This window comes from Rhinolophus sinicus, linkage group LG07 (genome assembly GCF_036562045.2).
Source record: "Rhinolophus sinicus isolate RSC01 linkage group LG07, ASM3656204v1, whole genome shotgun sequence".
Taxonomy (NCBI): domain Eukaryota; kingdom Metazoa; phylum Chordata; class Mammalia; order Chiroptera; family Rhinolophidae; genus Rhinolophus; species Rhinolophus sinicus.
Genome location: NC_133757.1, coordinates 31,980,684 through 32,003,385, shown reverse-complemented (window position 1 = coordinate 32,003,385; position 22,702 = coordinate 31,980,684). Strand labels below are relative to the sequence as shown.

The following is a 22,702-nucleotide window of genomic DNA, read 5'->3' as shown; positions in this document are numbered from 1 at the left end:
GTTAATAAATTTCTTTCTATGAAGGCTGTACCAATGCTCATTCCCACCAACAGAAGAAAAATACTAATTGACCTGATGACTAAAATAATCAAGTGTGATTTCATTAATATATTGGCCATTATATTTCTTTTTCTGCAGATTATAAATTCCTTTCTTTTGTCCAATTATCTATTGGACACTTAATTGGTGTTGGTTTCTTCCTTTCTTCTTTTCTTCCTTCTTTCTTTCCTTCCTTTCTTTCTTCTTTCTTTTCTTACTAAAAGGTCACTATTTCAGATTTTTCATGGGATGAGTCTTGAATAATTAAGTATGTTACTTGTTAAAGTACAAACTAGAAACATGTTTCCGCTCCCTCCTACAGTAGTATTATAGAAAGACAACACCAAATTTCACTTTTAGAATTCTCTTTGATGACAAATGTATTAATATTTCCTTTCCCAGGCAGATCCAATATGTGGCAGCTTTTAGCAGCAGCATGCTGGATGCTTCTTCTTGGACCTCTATATGGTTTTCACAAGAAAGGAAAAGTCACAAATCCTGAAGCTAATATGAATATTGTAAGTCATTCATTAAGAAAAAAATTAAGGAATTATTCGTTTAACATTATTTAGATGTAATTGGTGTATCTGTCGTTTTCAACAAATCTAAATCTGTGCCTCCTACCTTGCTCCTTGGCATGGCTAACTAAGAGTTGAAAGACCTGACCCAAGTTGGGGCAGTAATATTCCCTCTCCTGGTAGTTTGAGCTGCCCTCTGATGGTGGCTTCCTGAACACAATGTTTATGAGTCAGAGTCATACCGATGATCTCTATAGAGTATCCTTGAGTTCTTCCTGAGGCTTTTTCTAGGGTGGGTTCTGTGATTTGTGAGCTATATGAGTGTACTCTTTTAGTTTAGTGAACCAGAGTTGGTTCCTGTTACTTTTAACCCAAAGTATCTTAACACGTAAGAATTCATACTAGAGGTGGATTGGAACAGAATAGAATGAAATACAGTGGAATGGAAGAGTTCTAGACAATAAAAATAAAAAAATAAAAACAGGACAAATGACAAATGTCTACTATAAGCTTCATTCTAATGGTATGCTCCATATTCCTGTATACATTGTTCACCACTGATGTCCTCACCCACTCCCATTTGTATTAGAACTTTAATAATCTTTAATAATAGAACTGTCAAAGTTTTTCAATTAGTGTCTCTTCTTCTTTCTCTTTAATGTATCCAGCAGGAATCCCTAACCTCCTACCACACTGCTAAACTCACAGTCTGAATATATGCCTTCACATCCAAATTTTCCTCTTTGTCCCATATTCACACACATTTTCTTCTCCCTTAAGAACTTTTGGCTCTTAATTATTCTACAATGATAAGAATAATAAACATAATAGAGCACTTACTTCATGCCTGTCACTGTTCTAGATTCTTTATGTATAATCCTCATAACAAATCTGTGAAAAGATACTATTATTATCTTTATTTTACAGCTGAGAGAAATGCGGCACAAAAAGGTTAAGTAACTTTCCCAAAGTTAATACATAGCTAAGAAGAGGAAGAGCTGGAATTCAAAGTCATGCTGTTTGTTTCTAGAGTCTGGGCTCATAACCACTGCTTTATATAGCCCCGTAATGTATACACACCTCTTCTGTGCCTGGCATGGGCAAATGCATAATACTGCTTATGCTTTGGAACTAAACTTACTTTGACTTTAATTCTGTCTTTGTCTCTTCCTAGTTGTACAATCTCAGACAGATTATTAATCTTTCTGAAATTCTGTTTTCTCAACTGGAAAAAGGTTATAATTCTATCTGAAAGGCCATTTGTAAAGATGAATGGAACAGGAGATACAAACCATCTTCTAAGCAGAAAGTGACCAATAAACAATAGTTTTCCTCTTCCTTATATATCTGTGGTTGGGATGTCTTCTGTTTATCCCTCTAGATCCACTATGTATTGTTTTACTCCTTAATCTCTATCCAAGAGGTTGAGCTATGAGAGCCAGGTCTACACACTCCCTTGATCTTTGGTTTTCAGTTCAGTTCAGCAAATGGAAATATTGAGCAGGAGATCAGAAGGAGGGAGGAGAAGGACATCAGCTGATATATTGCTGTGACTCCCTCCGTGAGGTCACCTTAGGCAGGCTGTCTCTCTCTGCTAAAGGTTACAGCTCCTCTCAACGTGGCCCTGTCTCCTTGACTTTCTTCTTTTGGTTCTGGTGACCACTTCCTCTCATCTCCCTTCAGGTAGGAGGTTGGTAGCAGCTCACTTGTTACTAGCCACAGAGTACTGCACCATTGCCCCTGGTTTCTTTCATTAGATGAGCAGATAACTTTTTGTCTTAAGATTCTGAGAATGGACTAGGGTGCACTGATAATATCAGGCCAAGCAAACCAGGACGTGTAGTTTCCCAACCTTGCCTTTGCGTGCATCGTCCTTTTGAAACCCTCCTCAAGTTTTCCTGTTTTTCCTGCTATATTCTGTCCCGATACATAGACAAAGAGTAGGTTGTGACTTAAAGTATTATATTGCAATGCTGTGTAAAAATCAAGAGTACATACATCATGAAGGTAGATATTTTCCTTTCCTCTTTTTCAGAGCCAGATTATTGCCTACTGGGGTTATCCTTATGAAGAGTATGATATTGTGACCAAAGATGAGTATGTCCTCAGAACTTACAGGATTCCTCATGGAAGGGGATATCTGAGAAACGGTAGGATGTATTTTGTTATGAAAGGAATAATGCCTAAAATAGAGATCCTAGATGTACTGACAACAGCAAGGCAGCTTTTGTTCTGAAACAGAGCCCAGTGCCTTTTGAAGAGGAGGGAAATCACCTCTGCCACTGCTACGCCACTTCATTTGTATTATAACCCTTTGGAATTTTTAAAGCACGTTCACGTACACTGTTTATTTAGTCCATTCTCTTCTCCTTCACTTGTCATTAGTTCTCCACCCAAGTCAGTGGAATTTTTTTTTAAGTAAATCTAACCCTATTAGTTCTATATTTAAACTTAGTTAAGCAGCTGTTTCTAGCTCCCTATGACAAAGGCTGATATCAGTAGAGAAAAGAGGGATCCACTTGGCAAAAACTCTTTACTCCCCTGATTTCATAGCTCCTTTTATTCTTTGGAGTATTGTATAGCAAACTTCCCCATATAGACAGGTTAATTATTTAAAGAGAAAACCTAGACTTCTGAAAAGAGAGGGGGAGCAATTGGTGTTGACTTAATAGAGTCTGTCTATTCCACCCAAATAACCTATTATCTTTGTAAATACTCATGAGAATTTTGTTTCATGATTTCTGCCAAGTAGCTGACAAAATGCATGACAGGGAAAGCTGACTCTACGATGAGAAGCAGCCTGAGGGCTCAGATCAGAGGGGCTGAGGGCTATGACTGCCACGGTATTTGGCAGTACTTAACTTTAGCAGATTAGTAATGCTTATGCTTTCTGTGCTCTGAAAAGGTGGATAAATGGACATAGATCATAGTTCCTCGCTTCCAGATGGCTGAAGAACCAAAAGTGAACTGAGGGAGAGTCCTGAGATAGGAACACAGCATCACAAATGATAGAAGACAAACATACTAGTCACTTCTCTTTTCTCTGTGTTTTCAAACCATTTCCCCACTTCTTTCTTTTCTGTTTCTTAGTCAAATTTTTCCAGTTCTACATTATGAATAGGATTCTTATATCAAATTAACAATTTTACATTGCATGACATTTCATTTAAAACTGTGCATTTTGCTTTCTGAAAATGCAAATTAAATTAAGCAATGTGTGTAAAATCTAGCATAGTTCCTGGCATTCAACAAATAGTATTCTCATGGTTTTTGTTATTATTTTGAGAAAGACTTAGTTTTGCTATCAGATACTTCTTGAGAAATAAAGTGTTATTAATATGAATAATAATAGGGCCAATATTTATTGTGCTAGACTGTCTTTTATGTGTCTTAATTCTAATTTATTTTTTATGAACTACCCTATGAGATAATGTGTTATTATTACCCATTATACAGATAAGTTAACTGAGGCACAAAGAGGTCAAGACATAGTAGAATAGATTTTGAACCAGGACAATCTGACTTCAGCACCTACAGAACAACACAATACATTAAATAATACAAATTTTACAAAGAGAAAAATAAGACATAGAGAAGATAAATAACTTGCCCAAGTAAGTAGTTCAGAAAGGAGGAGAACCTAGGTTTGCCTGGTGCCAAATTTTATCTCTTAACCTTTCTTCTATACTACAGGAAGTGAGGAAAGAGAATTTTCTTGTTGATATGGAGTAAGCTGACATTAAATTCTTGTTACCTGTGTTTTGCAGCTTCAAGACCTGTTGTATATTTGCAACATGGCTTAGTTGCATCTGCCAGTAACTGGATTTGCAACCCACCCAACAGCAGCTTGGCTTTCCTTCTCGCAGATAATGGTTATGATGTGTGGATGGGGAACAGCCGGGGAAATACTTGGTCCAGAAAACACTTGAAATTTTCAACCAAATCACCAGAATTCTGGGCCTTCAGGTAAGGAGATACATAGTAATGAATAAAGTGTGTACTTTGCTTATTTATATAGATGAACACCCTGTGATTTTTCCCTTTCTATCCAAGTGCATTTAGTGGAATCCCCAAGAAGGAAACAAACATTTCCTCTTTTACCCAGGCTTTCTTCACAGAAATGCCCTTATTGCATTGTTGTTTGTTTAAAAAACCCCACTTGGTGGTGGTGATGGTGGTGCAAAGTATACATGTGTGTGCAAAGTATATATGCCCCCCCCAAAAAAAAAAAAAATCAAAATGCAAAGGTCAACTTTAGAAAGGTTAATTCCAGAACTATCACTTTGCCCATTTGGACCCCAAGGGAAGTTGACATGGGACTCTTATTAAAGAGGAAAAATGAAAGTGATTGAGAAATGGGACCAGAAACAAAGTTCTAGTTGAAAATCCTGAGAACCAGGCATTCATGATAAGCCAAGAGTGAGCCTCGTCCTTGCGCATAGATGACACGCAAATGTTTACTCACTGAGTGGCAAGGGAACTCTGCCCTCCACAGACTGGCAGTGCTAGGACCTGTCCCTGGCATCAGGTCTTGGGGACGTAAAGAGAAAGCCTGATGATGGAAGTATGAAAGAGCAGACTTTGCCAGCCCCAGCCCCTGGGATGCTGTTGGCTCTAGGAGCCAGGCCTGCTCGGGCACAGGGGCAAACCCCGCACGTGTATAGGAGCTAAGAATTATATCTTGAATGTCACTGAAGCCATTTGTTCCTTGGCCTCATTTTTGCCTTATTCCTAGAAGCCATTTGCATGTCCTAATTCCACACCCCAGTGCAGTTGTATCATTGCTCTATTGGAAATAGCATGATTCCCTAGGTGAGTATTTTCCCAAAAAGGAGCACCTGAGGTGGTTGATAAATATGCAAATGACCAGGCATCTTTTTTGGAAATTCTGATTCAGTCTTTCTGGGCTAATGTCTGCAAATCTGTTTGCTTTTTTTGTGTTTTTTTAAAAATAGCATTCAAGGTAATTGTTCCTTTAAGGAAATTTGGTAAATCTGCTATAGAATCAAGTGAAATATGACTAGCCTTAGAGGAAAAGCCTTTGCAAGCCTTTGCAAGTCGGATTTTTCTGATTCCAGTTTCCTAACCCTGTTACTCTCGCAATCAAGATAACATCCTCAAAAGCTACAGAGATTCATAATATCACATATTGACTCTCGTCTTATATTTTAAAAACTAGGTATTTATGTCTACAATGCATGTGTTTAAATATTGCAGGCCTAGCAAGGAGACATTTTTTCAAATTTTGTTATTCTTTTTCTTTGGCAGTTTAGATGAAATGGCTAAATACGACCTCCCAGCCACAATCAATTTCATTGTAGAGAAAACTGGACAAGAGAGACTCTACTATGTGGGCCACTCTCAAGGAACCACCATCGGTGTGTTTGGGGCAAGTGTGATCTGAGAGTGTCAGAGGATCTTATTCCATATTCATGAAAGGGGTCAGGATTTCTTCCCTCTGTCCAGTCTCTAGCTAGGACATTTGAGGCAGGAAACCATTTCCTATGGCTGGTTTCTGAAGAATAAATAAAATGAGGATGACAACAGATTTTTTTTCCCTGGGGCTGAATTTGGAGACTGATCGATAAACCTGAAGGAGAGAGAATTATTCATTAGTGTACACAACAAACATTTGTCAGACACTGGGTTAGATGCTGGGGAAGCAGAGACAAATATGGTATTTATCTCTGAACTACCAAAACAATGTATGTTATTTCCATTAATGAACTTGCAGTCTAGTCAGGATACCAAAAAAAAAGCAAAGAATTGCAAATCCCGGTGATTATGTGCCACAATCAGTGTGACTTTTAGTTCCCAGAATGTGCTGGGGTAGCCTGGATGTGGATGGGACCATGTTGACAGTGCCACGCGACACTTCACTCGCTTCACAGCTCCCCATTCATCTAGAGACCTCATCAATACCAACAGCATTTCCACCAATCTTTGTTCTGTATCTTAATCCTAAACAGGTTTCTGGTATAAATTAGGTCTTCATGTGCCTGTACTATACTATGCGTCTTACATATGTTCTCTCATTAGAAACTATAAACGTTTGAAACCAGTATTATCCATATTTTACAAATGGCTGGATGTAGAAATCCTTTCTAACAGTGATAATGTCAAAGAATACCTTAAGATATATATATATATATATATATATATATATATATATATATATATATATATATAAAATCCTTCCCTACAAATAGTACTTACTCTGAGTTGTTTTTATTTGTTTTGTTGTTTTGTTTTTAACATAACTATAATACTTTTTGCTATCATTGAAAATACATTAAGAATTGTTTTCAATCTATAAACTAGTGTCATCTTCCCTTTCAGCTTTCATAGCATTCTCTACAAATCCAGAGCTGGCTGAAAGGATTAAAATATTTTTTGCATTGGCTCCAGTCACTACGGTGAAATACACCCGAAGTCCTATGAGACAATTAACAAATCTTTCCAGAGCAGCCGTCAAGGTAGGTGACTTCCCAAGTTTAAACCTATAGTAACTAAACTAGCTCTATTTCCACTGATTTCAACAGAAGAAAACCTGAGACAAATGACGTGCTACAGATCTTTGAGACTATAGCAGGTGCCTGAGGTTATCCATGTAGGTTTACTGATGATGAGCAGTTTTACCAGCCACATTCAGGGAGCTCACTCTGATGCCACTGACCCTGTTGTCTCCTTCAGTGTCTTCTCTCCCATGTATTCTCTCCTCAGTTACAGATAAATCAAATGCTAATTTGATCAACTGATTTGTTTAATTTAGTAGGTTAAATTTCTCTCCAGTGGCCCCTAGTTTCCCTGGAGCGGTACTGAGTAGTAGCTGGGATCACAACTTGAAGCCAGAGGACAGCATGGGGTTGTATTCTGGACAGCTGGGTAAATTTGGTCAAGACCTTAACTGTTCTATGAACCGTTTTTTTCATGTATAAAGTGGGGATAATAATAGTCCCTACTCATAGGGCTGCTTGGAGGATTAAGTGAGATCATAGTACACGTAAATCCCTAAGAGCCAGGTCTTCCGCATTGTAAGCCTTTAATAAATGTCAACTATTGTTATCGCTGTCGTAGAACACACCTTCCCCCATCACTGAAAGTCCAACCTTGCTCAGTTGCTCTCATGTCACAGACTTCCAGTCTGTCAGCTCCTCAAAACCTAGGCAATATCACTGACCCCAGATTTTTTCTGCTAGCTGACCGTTAACTAAGCCAATCATTTACTCAGTCGAGGAAAAGCTGTCTATGGGTTGGTGTGTTTTCCTGTTACATATTAAAATGGGCTTCTCCCGTGGCAAATAGAAGATAATCACAGAGCTTAATTAAAATCAGTTATTTCACTTAAAGCAGATAAAAGTGAGACAATTTTTATAGAAGCCAGGGATTTTGATTGATGCGAGATAAGAAAATTAACCTATGGTGAGTCAATTCTGTGCCTATATATAACCTAGAAAAAATAGTAGCACTAAAGCCACTGAACAACATGGAAAATATATTTCCCTCTTAGTACTTGGGCCTCTTATAAAATAGAGATTCAGTAGAGCCTCATCCCACAATAATGTGTAAACAACATTGGACTGCTTGCTAAATTAGTTCAGCATTGCCACACAGTTAAGAGATATTTCGAGATAGTGGGATCTTTCTATTCTCAATTTGCACAGCTCTGCTTCAACCTTGCACATCTTTTGACATGCCTGTGGTGTATTCTCCCCTTGGATCCTGAGTTGGGGCTTCACCCTAACATCCTTAGAGCCAAGCTGCTGCTGTTCCACATCTGCCCCCTGGGGTCAGAGTTGGGGCTTTGATCCACCATCCCCAGGCATGCTCCTGCTGCACCCTGCATCCTGGGCCTAAGCTACCACTGCATCTCTGGGCCCATGCTGCTGCTGAGTCCCCCAAATTCTTCCCGCACCCCAGGGCCTAAGTCACACCCCAGGGCAGCATGCACCAGAGACCCAGACTACAATTACATAGATCTGTGCATTCCCACACCTCAGACACTAGCCCCACCACCGCAGCAAGTGCACCTATGCCCCAACCGAGGTACTGTGGTAGTTCTGCATGTACCTGAACCGAGGACTCTGACTTTGCTGCCACTCTGAGTGCCAGTGCACCAGACCTAGCACCAGGAAGGATACCCAGAGCTATAGCTTCTTCCCCTGGGCAAAGAAGAGCAGAAGGATATCAGCAGCTTTCACCATTGAGGACCTCACTAACTCTAGCCACCACTGCCACTGGCAGGACCTCCACACTTATGGCCACTGAAGATCCCTGCAGTCTTCACCACTGTTGACCTCAGCTGATGAAGCTTAAAAAAGAATACCAATACTTCTCAAATCTTTTCAATAAATTGAAGAGGAAAGAGCATTTTCCTTCCTCTTCCAAACTCATTTTCCAACGCTGGTATTACCCTGATACCAAAGTCAGGCAAGGATACTACAAGAAAATTACAGGCCAATGTCTCTGACAAACATAGATGCAAAAATCCTCAAGAAAATATTTGCAAATTGAATTCAACAGTATATTAAGAGAATTATATACCATGATCAAGTGGCATTAATCCCTGGGATGGCATAAAAACAGGCATATAGACCAAAGGAACAGAAAAGAGAGCCCAGAATTAAACAAACACTATGGTCAACTAATTTTTGACAGGAGCACTCTGAACACACAATGAGGAAATGATAATCTCACCAATAAATGGTATTGGGATAACTGGCTAGCCACATGCAAAAGAATGAACCTGGGTCCCTATATTACGCCACACACAAAAATTAACTTGAAATAGATAAAAGATTTAAATGTAAGATCTGAAACCACAAAACTCTGAGAAGAAAACATAGGGGAAAAGTTCCTTGACATTAATCTTGCCAGTCATTTTTTAAACACCCAAAACTCAGGCAATGAAAGCAAAATTAAATGAGTGAAATTAAATGGAAAGCTTCTGCATCGCAAAGGAAGCAATCAATATGTTGAAAATATTGATATAACCTACAGAATGGGAGAAAATATTTGCAAACTATTTGATAAGGGTTTAATATCCAAAATATGCAAAGAACTCATATAACTCAATAGCAAAAAGCAAGTAGTTTAATTAAAACGTGGACAAAGGACCCCAAATTTTCCAAAGAAAACATACAAATGGCCAACAGATACATGAAAAAGTGTTCAACATGATTTATCAGGGGACTGCGAATTAAAACCATAATGAGATTTCACCATATACCTACTAAGAAAGGCTATTATCAGAATGACAAAAAGTAACACATGTCAGAATGTGGAGAAAAGGAAACCCTACACATTATTAGTGGAAATGTAAATAACGATAAGTAAGGCCCTATGGAAAACAGTATAGAAGTTCCTCAACAAATTAAAATATGAAAATTTAAAAGAATATTAAAAAACCAAAAGAAAAGAAGGAAATATTTGCAACAACACAGATGAACCTGGAGGGCATGATGCTAAATGAAATAAGCCAGACAAAGAACGACAAATACTGTATGGAATCACTTACATGCGTAATCTAATTTTAAAAAGCCAATTTTGTAGAAACAAAGAATATAATGGTGGTTGCCAGGGGCTAGAAGAGGGGGAAATAAGGAAATGTAGGTCAAAGAGTTCAAACTTTCATTCATAGGATTTTTAATGCCCTATTGTGTCAATTATTCCTCAATTAAGTTGTAAATACATAAGTTAAAAAAACTGGGTAGTATTTGTCAAAGTGTTTGGGATACCCATTGAGATCATATGTATTTAAACATCATACCTGGCCTAGAGCAGGCGATCAATACATATTATCTAGTATTATTAATGAATTTATTTTAGGTTCGAAGCCACAGTACTTCATTTTTCAGATCTCCTGCTTACCAATTGTTCATGCTTTCCTCCCCTCTCACCCTTTGTTCTGCCCCTGGACATTTACACCTTCCTGTTATCTTTTTTTCTGACCTATAGCTTGCTTTGACCCTTTGCTCTTGACATATTATCTACAATAATAATTGTTACTATTTTTCCATTTCTTAAAAAAAAGAACTTAGTCTCAGAGAGGCTCAGCTGCCTGTCCCAAATCGCCCAGCTAATGAATGGCAGAATTAGAATTTGAACACAGATCTGACCAGGCTGTCCATGGTCTGTGCCTTTTCTTACGTTTTCATTTCCCTGCCTTCTCAATGCCAACCTGAAGAAGTCAGTCCTAGGTCCTTATTTAGCCATACACAAGGGTGCCCAGCTCAGCAGAACTTTGAGGGCTAAATCCAGACCATATTGTGCTTGGCAAGCCACGTGCTCTCTTCTGGGGCCTTTTCTAGTTCTCACTCACAAAACTACCAAAAGAGCTAACATAAGAAACTTGTCTTCATGCTGTTATATGACAAACGTGCCCCCTCCAGAACCAACATGGAATTACATCAACGAGTCAGTATGTTTGCCTCTTCAAGTGGGTGCTATATGGCTGATTAGCCTGCAGTATTATTATTATCCTCTCTTTTAGGTTAGGGTAAAGGAGCATTTATCCTTGGGTAAATGGACGGTAGTTTTGCTGAGTCACTCATACATGGATACAGAGGTAAAGTCAGAGACTGTCATATTACTTCACCCTGTATTTAAGAAAGCCAACTCTTAGAACAAAGAACAAGGACCCCTTGTGATATAACCTCTTCCTTCACATATTTTCATGGTTGATTACTTCTATGAACTGGCTGTTTCCTTTCACATGGATTTTCTGCCAACTGTGGATGACAAAGACATTGGTAAATGAAAGATAAAAGTGTTCACTAAAATCAGATCCTACCTTCTACTTCAATTACCTATTCATGTGGTGATCTATTTAAGTTATCACACTTGAGAACATAGAATAGATGTCAACATTCTTTTAAAAGATAACGTCACTCTGTATGTCTGCTGCTACTATTATTAAATTATCATGTAGACAGTGACACAGGAAGAGTTACAATTTGGTAAGTGGATTAATTATCTGATATGTTGTCCAAGTGTCCCAGTGATTGTGACCAAAATGAATAAGAGGCTAAAATCCATTGGATAATGTCTGCAATGGTTAGCAATTGCTTTCCAGACCTAAAGAAATTGATTTGAACTAGTTTAACACGTTGTAGCCTCTTTCTCTCTCCCTCCTTTTCATCCTTCCTTTCTCTCTCTTTCTGGCATGAAAGGTCATATGAAGTCATGGCATATCGTATATTTCATTAATATTTCATGGAACACCAAATATTCCATTAAATAAAGATTACCTTTGATTCTATAAGAAATATTTTCCAAACTCAGAATTCAACAAATTATGCCCAGTAGGAATTTACTAGATCTAGTTTTCCCAAAATAGTATAAAATATTGTAGTGCATTAGTGCCATAAAAATGAATGCTAGTTATTGCTGTTCTTTAATTGTAATTGCCAATTAATAAAAAATTCCAGGAGAAAGATATGCTAGTTTTATACTGTAAAAGGGTGTTTCCAAAAGTTTTAAGAATTAAAAAGTATCTTTTCACCTTTATATTTAGTTTATTATCCTAAGATTATAAAACTAGTTATTGTGAAACAAAGGCAAGATTGAATTTATATACACAGGGATTAGGTACTAATTTATGTTAAAATTTTAAGGATTCCTAAAGTTCAAAAGGTAAGTTCAACTTTTTTGCAACACTGCTTGAAATGCCACTAGTAATGTTTCATTTCTTTGGTTTAAGCTTTTGTCTCTAGAAAGAGTTTATTGAAAGGTTCTGGAAAGAATGACTCATTAAATTTGTATCATTCACTAAAAACATAATAGTTATTGTTTTTGGAATGTTTACTATGTTCTAGAAAATGCACTCGGTGCCTTTTAAGCATGGCCTATTATCTTCACAATAGTCCTATTTAGTGCATATTAATTTTCCATTTTATAGTTGAACAAATTCAGGATAATAGAAATTAAATACTCTCCTAAGGTATAAGAGACAGAGTCCAGAATCAAACCAAGGTATTCCTGATTCCAAAGCCTTAGCATGTTCTATGAGGACTGGTGTCTCAGGGGTGCTGCAAAAACATGCCAAGTAAAAGATCTTGGGAAAAGAGATCAAGAGGCAAGTTGGGATGACCCCAGTGGGTTGGAAGAACTACAAAGACAAAATTTAACAGACCCCTCGGTTTCGCTGAGGACTAAGTACTAAGCAGATTTTACCTTCTGTCTAGTCCTTGTCTGAATTGCTGCTTATTTTCTATTCTTGACATGCACTTCCATGAAATTTGATGGTGTCTTAAATTGGTCTTGCAGGTGTTATTTGGTGACAAGATGTTCTCTCCTCATACATTTGTTGACCAATTCATTGCCACCAAGGTGTGCAACCGGAAGCTATTTCATCGTATTTGCAGCAACTTCCTATTTTCTTTTTGTGGATTTGATCCAAAAAACTTAAACATGGTATGTGTAAGTGTTCAGATTGGGGAAAGCAATTGTTTTGTTGCACAGAGGTATGGAGAGTTCATTCTGAATTGCATGGAAACTACATTTCAAGGTCTTTTTGTCTCCTGGAACGTAGTTTAGCCTGTTCGTGGTTTCCAATCAAAGCTGAGGGTCTACCTACTTTAACAGGAAGACTTGAGAAGGTTTTATTGCTGAAAATTCTCACCAACTTTTGCTGTTGTCCAAAGTGCCACCATTGAAAATTCCATCACTTTGATTAAAGCTATGGTTTTGAAATGTATCTTTCTGTGCCTGAGCCCTGTCTCAGACCTACTGCAGTAGAATTTCAGGGAGTAAGCACAAGCATCTGTGTTTTTTAAATCCATTTTCTACTTTCAGAGGTGATGTGGAAATAGCCATTTTGTGAACCATTTACTTTTTTAATCCAAAGGGGTAAAGGGATTGCTCTTCAATGACAGCTACAGATTCACTGTTCAAGGAATACTGACAGGAATGTGTTGGGGTTTTTCCAAGTCCTTTCCAACCTGAGATCCTTTCCTTTCTTAGTTACCACCAGCTGACCCACAGAGTAGGAAGGGGAAAGAAGGGAACTTATACTCTTTCCTCCCTAGCTAGAGAGGAGGAATGTTTGAAACCAGAGGTGGAACAAAGCTGAAGTTGGTCACCATCTCTCTCACAGATTCTGCCCAGAGACTTGTAGCCTTCTGTCAGTGGAAGCACTGATTAACACTTTCCTTAGTTTTAGTCAAGATTTATAAAAGGCTGTTTAGCCTTAGCCACTGCCTTTTCACATTCTTTCCTACTTTCTCAATTGACTAGGGAAACTATGCTTGCCTATCACTTACAGGGAAGCCTGTTATGTAGGCAGAGCTAAGTAAAAAGGCCTTTAAGCAAACTCAGTAGAGATCATTTCAAAAGTACCCTCTCAATATGGCCTAAGAGTTTGCTAAAGAAAGACTTCACAAAATGATACACTTGAACATTCGTTGGGGGCCCTCATTATACATTTATACAGACAGATTGCCCTTTTCTTTCTCACTGTGGGGCACTGGACTATGGAATACTATTACAATACCTGTAAGAACATTTCTTTTAATGGAGTATAACCAGGGATCATAAGTAAAAATAACACATGTCCAGAACTCAACTCTAGAGATTTTTGATACTGACTTAAAAGCATGGGTAGCTCATAAGTAGTTGTTGTTGTTTTTTGTTTTTTTTAAGCTGCAAGATGTTTCTGATGCTCACTTTGGAAGAAAAGCAACTCTTTTTTATACTCAAAAACAAAATGCAATTGAAAATCTGAAAAAGTCGAGGTGTTTTTCTTGTTGTTTTATCCAGAATAAATCTAAATGTTAACGGAGGTTAAAATACTGGATGGATTATGTATGTCCCACAAACTTTCAAAGAGCCCTGTAGGATATTTGTCACATTTTAAAAATCAGAAAGTAAAAGGGCATTCAGATCTGTTTTCAGCGTCTTACAGTGAGCAACTTTCTCTGAATGTTCTTTGGGACTTAGCACAAGGTGAAGAAGGTCCATGGGCCTTTTATCCCTTGTCCTCTTCTCTTGACCTGCCTGAGGTGAGACTGGAGAGAAAGGTATATTACCTTCTGTCTTTGACCAGGGGGATGTCCTCTGTGGGCTTTATGAAGACACTGCTCAGGACAGAAGAACAGAGCTAAGGGAGGGGAAAATTCTTAAGATGGGTTTCTTCGGTTAATATATCTTCAGAGGATATAGTACACGTTTATTCCTAAAAGAGTAAAGAAAAAAATATTCAAATTTATTTGTGGTGTGATTAAATGTTTATAGTCTCCAGTTGAGAAATAATCTCTTTACTTTGCAGAGTCGCTTGGATGTTTATTTGGCACAGAGTCCAGCAGGAACATCTGTTCAGAATATGCTGCACTGGGCCCAGGTAGGTGCTTCCTGTGTGACACACACGTATCTTTGCAAGATCCCCAAAAAGCAATCCCAGAGATCTTGCTTCCGAGTACCTGCCACTGTCCTGTTGATGTTTCTAGAATCAGCATTCAACTCATGTTGATTTCCTTTATTCCCTTCTATTCTTCATTTCCTCAGTGCCTGGTGTTTGGGTCTGGTTCCTAGATGATCTGACTGAATTCTGATACTTAGATTACTCCAAACTGCCTTTTCTAGGGAAAGCTTGTATTTTTGGGAAATCATCAGCTCTAGTACAGCTTTATATAACATGATATAGGCTATTCCAGAAAGATCTGCTCATCCTCCAATTGGCAATGTGGGCCATTTCAAAGAGTGGAAATGATGCTTTGTTCAGAGCAAATTAAATATTAGGGAGAAATTAAAATAGATTGATGGTTTCTGTTTTTATCCTCAGTTTAAGTTTTTTTGTTGTTTTTGTTTTAGTGTTAATATATTACTCAGTATTTGACAAGCTCAGACCTAAGTCAAATTCAATTGATACAGTTTTCTGAGTCGTGTGTGTGTGTGTGTGTGTGTGTGTGTGTGTGTGTGTGTGTGTGTAGAGAGAGAGAGAGAAAGAGAGGTCTTGCCAAAGTTTTAATGTATCTGAGATCCCTAGGAATTTGCATTTTAACCGATACCCTGATAAATCTGTTCCTTGCTTTAAAGTTGAGAATCACTTAGATAGCCTGAAATACCAATTGAGGGTTTCTGTAATTCTTTAAGAGTTCCACCCCCAGGAGATAAGCCTTCAAATTCCTATAAGAAAAAAAAATGTTTAGGGCCTCCTACTGGTGAGGAGACAGACTCTCTGATGGCCATGGCCTTCCAGGCAATATAACTTCAATTTCATATTTGAGCACTTACTGTATGTGTTCTTCTATTCATATAAATGATTTCGTTCAGTCTCATTGAATTCATTCTCATGACAATCTTTCAATGAAGACATTGGTATCCCCAGACTACAAATGTCACAGCCAATCCCTTACACATCTCACAGCTGACTCCTCCTTTTTTTTTAAGTATTAAGCAATTAGTACCTTTATTAATAATTTTATACAACTGACTCCTCATAAAGAGCACTGATCTTTGACAGAAAGTCCTCTTCAGGATAGAAATAGGGTGGGGATAAAATATTTGGTCATAAATTATATAGACAGCTAAAGCAAGGATGGTGATGATAATGATGGTAGTGATATTAGTAAAAGGAGAGATTTGTTGAGCATTCTTAGGTGCTATTCATTTTTTATGCATTGCCCTATTTAATTTCACAACACTATGAGAAGAATGTTATTGTTGTTCCTATTTCACAGATGAAAAAAATAGGTTTAGAGAAGATAAATATCTTGTTGTGGATCACAGATTCAATATTTTGTTAAGCCTGGATTCCAACCAGGTTTCTTAGATGCTAGAACCCAAGTTCCTAACTAGTATATTCTATTGCTTCCCATGGCCGAAAACTTGCAGAATTTCAGTAACAGCAGACTACTGCCTCTGTCAGTATAAATCGGGTGGAAATAATTGAAAACTAAAAATCAGGATTAAATGAATGAGTGTGGAAAAAAATACTTGAGATTCAAGTTAAGAAAAAAGAAAACAGAGTAGTCCGAGAATAATTTAATGAAGTGCTTGTAGTAAAGGTAAAAATTATGTCTCTTCAATCCACATGGGTGGCAAACAACAGAAAAAGGAACCCCAGGTGTGTGAATGTTTCTATTCTGATGTATGAAGTCTGAAAATTAAAATGCAGAAATGGGCGAGCGCTGACAACATGGCTGCATGCCTGGTCCTGCAGACAGGAGACAGACAGCAGTGCTGCCTCTCCCACAGGAAGCACTGAGGGCGTTCTGTGAATGAACATCCCTTTCAATAGTAACAGCTGTTTAAGACTAGAGAGTATAATCATAATATCCAGGACCACCTGACAAGGATAATATAATAGCAGTCATTTTTTTAATGTAGAAGATGTATAGCTGGTGTCTTTTAAAAGAACCATAAAAATTCCTAAAGCCAAGATATTTAAGAATCATTCAATTCAGCATCCTTAAAAAAATTTCTCTGTCTAGCATTGTAACATTTAAAGGTATCACTGCCTGAGGGTTTTCATTGGAAAAGTATAGGGGGAATAAAAGATTGCCTGTCAGTTCCATAAATTAGTATTAATTTATATCAGTTTTTATTATTTGGCTTATTAATCTATTGAATTTTACCTAATGTGCTAAAGACTGGGACATAATGTCAATCTTTGTATATTTCTTATTTACTGTCTTTAAATGTATTTTTTATATAAATATTTTTAATGTGTGCATTATTTTTATTTTGTTATAGGCAGTTAATTCTGGTCGGTTCCAAGCTTTTGACTGGGGAAACCCTTATCAGAACATGATACACTTCCACCAGGTATAGCCATAACAGTTGTCGTCAGTTGCATATTGCATATGAACTAATAAATATAGTATCTACTCATTAAGCACTTAGTAGGTCCCATTCAAACTATGCCCGATATTTTATACAGATCGGATGCTATTTATTGGGTTTTTACCCGTATCATATCATTATTTTTGATCTTCACAATGACCTTGCAGGGTAAATATTATTGTCTTCATTTTTCCAGAGGCTTAAGAGGTTAGGTAAATTGTCAAAATTATTTAGCTAGTAAAGAACCAGAATATGACCCAGGGATTTCTGGATCTAAAGTCCTTTCTTCTCCCACTGTACTTATTTCTTCTCAAAAAATAGAAAATCTCAGTACTTAAGACCGTAAAAATACATATTTTTTGTTTCTAGAGCATATGCTCTGATTTCTTACCCATCTCATAAAATGAGCTAACACTGTCCTATTAGTTCTTTGGAAAGTTGTTTACTACTCATTTAAAAACAACAACAATATAGAATCATTAAAGATACACCAAACAGAAATATCATCTTTCGGAGGAAGCAGTGCTTTCTGACAAAGAATGGTATGTCAAGATATTTCTTGACATTATCTATGAAAACTTCAGAGCAACATTTTCATATTAAAGGGAAATGTGTATATGTGTTGTTATTTTTTCCAGTTAAAAAAAAAGAAATTTGATAGAGATTTTGGCTTCTTGCTGATAGACTGAGCTCATATTAAACAAGTAGTCATCAAAGATACATAGGTTTCACAAATCAGGGATGTGGAAACTTGGACATTTTTAAAAATTTTTCAGTGCCATCATAATGACTACAATACTGAAAATGCATAACTTCAACTGGTGTGAAAAACCTGATTTTTCTACTCAGCTGCTATCGTTACATGTTTGTGTGCCCCCACACACAAACGTGCTATGTCAAAGTACTATTTACTCTTGTAATTAACCATTTGTCTTAGCAAGAGTATACAGCTGCTTTAGGAAAACCTTTTTAAAAGATGGCCTTACATGCTTGGATGAGAGTTGAGTCACAGTTGTTAGCTTTATCATTATGCTTGTGGGTTCTAGTTTTAAAAAATGGTGATTCAGTTTCAACCATGAACTTTTTGTTTAGAGCTGTGGGCATAAAAAGAAAAACCCAAACAAACTGAGGGTGAACTATATACATGTTTAGAAAGCAATAAACTTAGTCATAACTGTAAGTAATAACATTATAAATTAGACAATGTAAATAGCAATGTGATCACCAATCTCTTATTACTGGGAAAGTAAAAATATATATATATATATCATTGGCCAAAAGATACCATGTACGGCTTGGATCCTAATATTAATCTTTTTTGCTTTGCTATCTTCTTCCCCCACGCATCCCCCAGGGTATTAAATCATTGCAGTAAAAGTATTCTGATTTCAGGGGCTCCTTAGACCCCCCTTCCCCTTCTATCTTAAAGCTTGCTAATATTTGTTGCTGCCTCTGTGTTGTGTTGTCTTGTAGTTTTCATCTCTATCTCTGCATTTAAATACTTATGCTTTGTATTATTCTTCTGGGAAAACTATAGAGTGAGGAAAAGCATGTCTCTCCTGCCGTCAGTTGCACTTTGCCTTCGGGGCCCTGCAGCAGGTTTTCCTGAGTGCATCTCCCCTTGCATGTCCTACTGCATGTCAGTACCAGTCTGCACTCATTCCCTTCTCTGCCCTTCACAGTGCCTTCTCACAGCTACACATTCTCATTTACCACTTGATCCTAAGCTCAGGTCCAATGCCTCCTAGTATTAGAGGGTACGGTGATGTGCTTCCAATGTGTAGTAATGCAAAGACTCAGGCACCAACTCATCAACTGGCAGTAACACCTAGAACGACTAGCCCCGTGTGCTCTGCCTGAATATCACCCTGCTAAGGGAACTCGGCGTGCACAGTCACCAAGTCAGGACTGCCGCAGCGACATTTCTACTCCTCTTAGACACCTCTCCCTGGCCAAGGTCACAGCTTCCTAAGGATCTACACCTTTGTCCGTATTACCTTTACCTATTAATCTTGGTGCCAAAATTGACTACGGTATATTAATCTGCTCAGGCTGCCATAAAAAAAAATGCTATAGACTAAGTAGCTTAAACAACATAAATTTATTTCTTACAGTTCTGGAAGGTGGAAGCCTGAGATCAGGGTGGCAGCATAGCTGGGTTCTGGGGAGGCTTGCAGAGAACCAGAAAGTGTCCTCACATTGCCTTTCCTTAATTTTCTTCTCCTTCTTACAAGGCCACTGTTCCTATTAGATGTGGACCCAAACTTTATGAAATCCTTTAACCAAATTACCTCCTAAAAGTCTTTTCTCCAAATACAATCATGATGGAGGTTAGGGTTTCAACATATGAATATGGGAGGAATACAATTCAGTCTATAACATATGGTAATAGTTAAGACTCAGTGCCAGTAGCAGAAACCAACTTTATCTATCTATCTATCTATCTATCTATCTATCTATCTATCTATCTATCTATCTATCTATCTATCATCTGTCTATCTATCTATCTATCTATCTATCATCTGTCTATCTATCTATCTATCTATCTATCTATCTATCTATCTATCATCTGTCTATCTATCTATCTATCTATCTATCATCTGTCTATCTATCATCTGTCTATCTATCTATCTATCTATCTATCTATCTATCATCTGTCTATCTATCTATCATCTGTCTATCTATCTATCATCTGTCTATCTATCTATCATCTGTCTATCTATCATCTGTCTATCTATCTATCTATCATCTGTCTGTCTATCTATCTATCTATCTATCTATCTATCATCTGTCTATCTATCATCTATCTATCTATCTATCTATCTATCTATCTATCTATCTATCTATCTATCTATCCTGCTTTACTAAACTTCACAAGAGCCAGGAACTTAAACACTGTCATCAGGACTCTCTCGCTCTTCCTCCCTCTCTCAGTTCTGCCTGCATATGCTATTTCCATTCTTAGGCTCTTTTCAAGACAGTAGTAGGATGGTGACTGGATGTACCTAGTTCATATAGTTCTCACAACCGCAAACCCAAAGAAAAAAGTCACTATTTTTCTTAATAGTGCTGGCAAAAAATTCCAGAGAGGACATGGGCCCAGTTTTAGTCCTCTCTCATAAAGCAGTGTGGCCAGAGGAAGGAAGGACTAACTGGCCAGGCCTAGTCACCCTGGACCACTTTTGAACTGAGGGACTGCATTTGTTGGATCAGCACAGGAAAGGTGTTACCAGAAAGAAGTGGGGAGGGAAAACTTGGCCAGGAGATCAGCACCACAGACACAATTTCTCTACAGCAGGCTGGCTTTTTAACATCATATTTGAAATGTCTGTTTTCATGTATGGGTCTCAGTGCTCCCTGAAGAGTCTGCTCAAATGTCAGTAATTTCTCTAAACCCCGATTTCTGCATTTGAGAAGGCGTATTTATATTTATCCTATCCAATATTTTGTTTAAAAGGAACAAAGTCCCAGGCCATGCTACTATAAAGATGATCCCCCACAGAAATAAGAGCCCCTTTTCTCTAGGATCCTTTTCTATTTTCCCAAAAGTGCAAATCAGGAATAAAATGGTTGTCTTTTAAAATTCACAATTCATTTTACTACACTAAAGTGCTTTCAAGTATTTCTAACATTTTAATGTTTGCATATCATTAAGTATATCCTAATTGCACACTTTTAAAAATTGAAGAACTTGCTTATCAATGGATAGTTAATGCTACTTTTATAATGTGGTTTTTCCATGAAAATTCTTTTTTTTCCTGTCTTTCTCTTTCACTGAATTTAGCTTACACCTCCATTATACAACGTTACTAAGATGGAAGTTCCAACAGCAGTGTGGAGTGGTGGTGAGGACCGTGTGGCTGACCTAAGGGACATGGAGAATTTACTCCCTAAAATTACCAGACTTATTTATTACAAATTTATTCCGCACTACAATCATGTGGACTTTTACCTTGGACAGGATGCACCCCAGGAAATATACCAAGACCTAATTAGACTGATGGAAGAATGTTTCTAAAATTAAATACACCTTCCTTTCTCTAAGCAAGCAAGTGTTCTTAATAATATTGTGGCACACATAGCCGGAGGTGACCCCGCCAATGATTTTCACCTCCTCGTGTCCGTACATTTGTGTAATCCTCACTCTTTGAGTCAGGGAGGGACCTGAGTGAGACTTGCTTCTAGCCTACAGAACTGGCAAAGGTGATGGGATGTCACACCCTCGATTAGATTATGTTTATGGCAAAGGTGATGGGATGTTACTCCCTGATTTATATTATATAAGAATCCATCTTAGCACACTGGAGCAAGAGATTCTCCTTGTTGGATTGGTGAAGCAAACACGTATGTTGAGGAAGCCCACACAGGAAAGGACTGTGTGTGGCTTCTAGGCCCTGCATGTGGCCTCCAGCCGATAACCTGCAAAGAGCCGGGCCTCTCAGTCCTACAGCTATAAGGAAATGAATTCTGCCTAAAACCTGAATGAGCTTGGAAGCCCATTTCCCCCAGTAAAGCCTCCAATTGAGAAAGAGCCTGGCCAGCACTTGGATTGCAGCCTGATGAGACCTTGAGCAGAGGAGGACTTAGCTATGCCATGCCCTGACTACTGACCCACAGAAACACTGAACCAATAAATTTGTATGGTTCTCAACTGCTAAGCTTGTGGTAATTTCTTATCAGCAACAGCAAACGACTACTACTATTAATAATAATAAATTATTTTTGTTGTTATTGTTATTATTATTTTGTCTCTTTGGTAAGAAGCTTGAGAGACCCTGTCCTTGTTTCCCTTTGTCTTATTTCCTTCGTTGAATGAACTTCCTTGAACATTTCTTGTTTTGTAGATAAGCTAGTGATGGATTCTCTTGGTGTTTGTCTGAAAAAGTCTTTATTTTGCATCCATTTCTTCATTTTTAAAATTGTTTATAGGTCATTTAGCGTGAGATCTGCCCTCATAATGGATTTTTAAGTGTACAGTACAGCACTATTAACTATAGGCACGATGTGATGCAGAAGACCTCTAGATCGTTTTCTTCTTGCACCGCTGAAACATTATACATATTGAACAACTCCCCATTTCCCCCTTTCCGCAGCTGCTGCAGCCACCATTCTACTCTCTGCTTCTATCAGTTTAATTGCTTTAGATACTTCACACAAATAGAATCAGGCAATATTTGTCCTTCTGTGACGGGCTTATTTCACTCAGCATAATGTCCTTTAGGTTCATCTACGTTGTTGCATAGGGCAGGATGTCTTTCTTTTTTATAGAATGGTATTCCATTGTGTATATGTGTGTGTGTGCACAGAGGGTGCAAAAAATCTATACACATTTTAAGAAATGAAAAACTATTAAAATTATACTG

General features: G+C 37.7%; 1 protein-coding gene across 1 annotated transcript; it reads left to right on the top strand.

Moving 5' to 3' along the window:
- Positions 1–437: 437 nt before the first annotated feature.
- LOC109451003 (lipase member K) lies at positions 438–21,946 on the top strand. Its single transcript, XM_019738863.2, has 9 exons — positions 438–557; positions 2,593–2,707; positions 4,325–4,523; positions 5,826–5,935; positions 6,897–7,033; positions 12,825–12,971; positions 14,824–14,895; positions 17,250–17,321; positions 21,124–21,946. Exons 1-9 carry the CDS (start codon positions 453–455, stop codon positions 21,355–21,357), a joined length of 1,191 nt encoding a protein of 396 aa, XP_019594422.2. The 5' UTR covers positions 438–452; the 3' UTR covers positions 21,358–21,946.
- Positions 21,947–22,702: the final 756 nt, after the last annotated feature.

Bases quoted from the DNA above. Each gene is read 5' to 3' on its own strand.
- LOC109451003 (XM_019738863.2), top strand. From the start codon at position 453: ATGTGGCAGCTTTTAGCAGCAGCATGCTGGATGCTTCTTCTTGGACCT. The intron at 5,936-6,896 runs GTGTGTTTGGGG...CTTCCCTTTCAG, and splicing joins CTCTCAAGGAACCACCATCG to CTTTCATAGCATTCTCTACA. The intron at 14,896-17,249 runs GTAGGTGCTTCC...ATTTTGTTATAG, and splicing joins ATATGCTGCACTGGGCCCAG to GCAGTTAATTCTGGTCGGTT.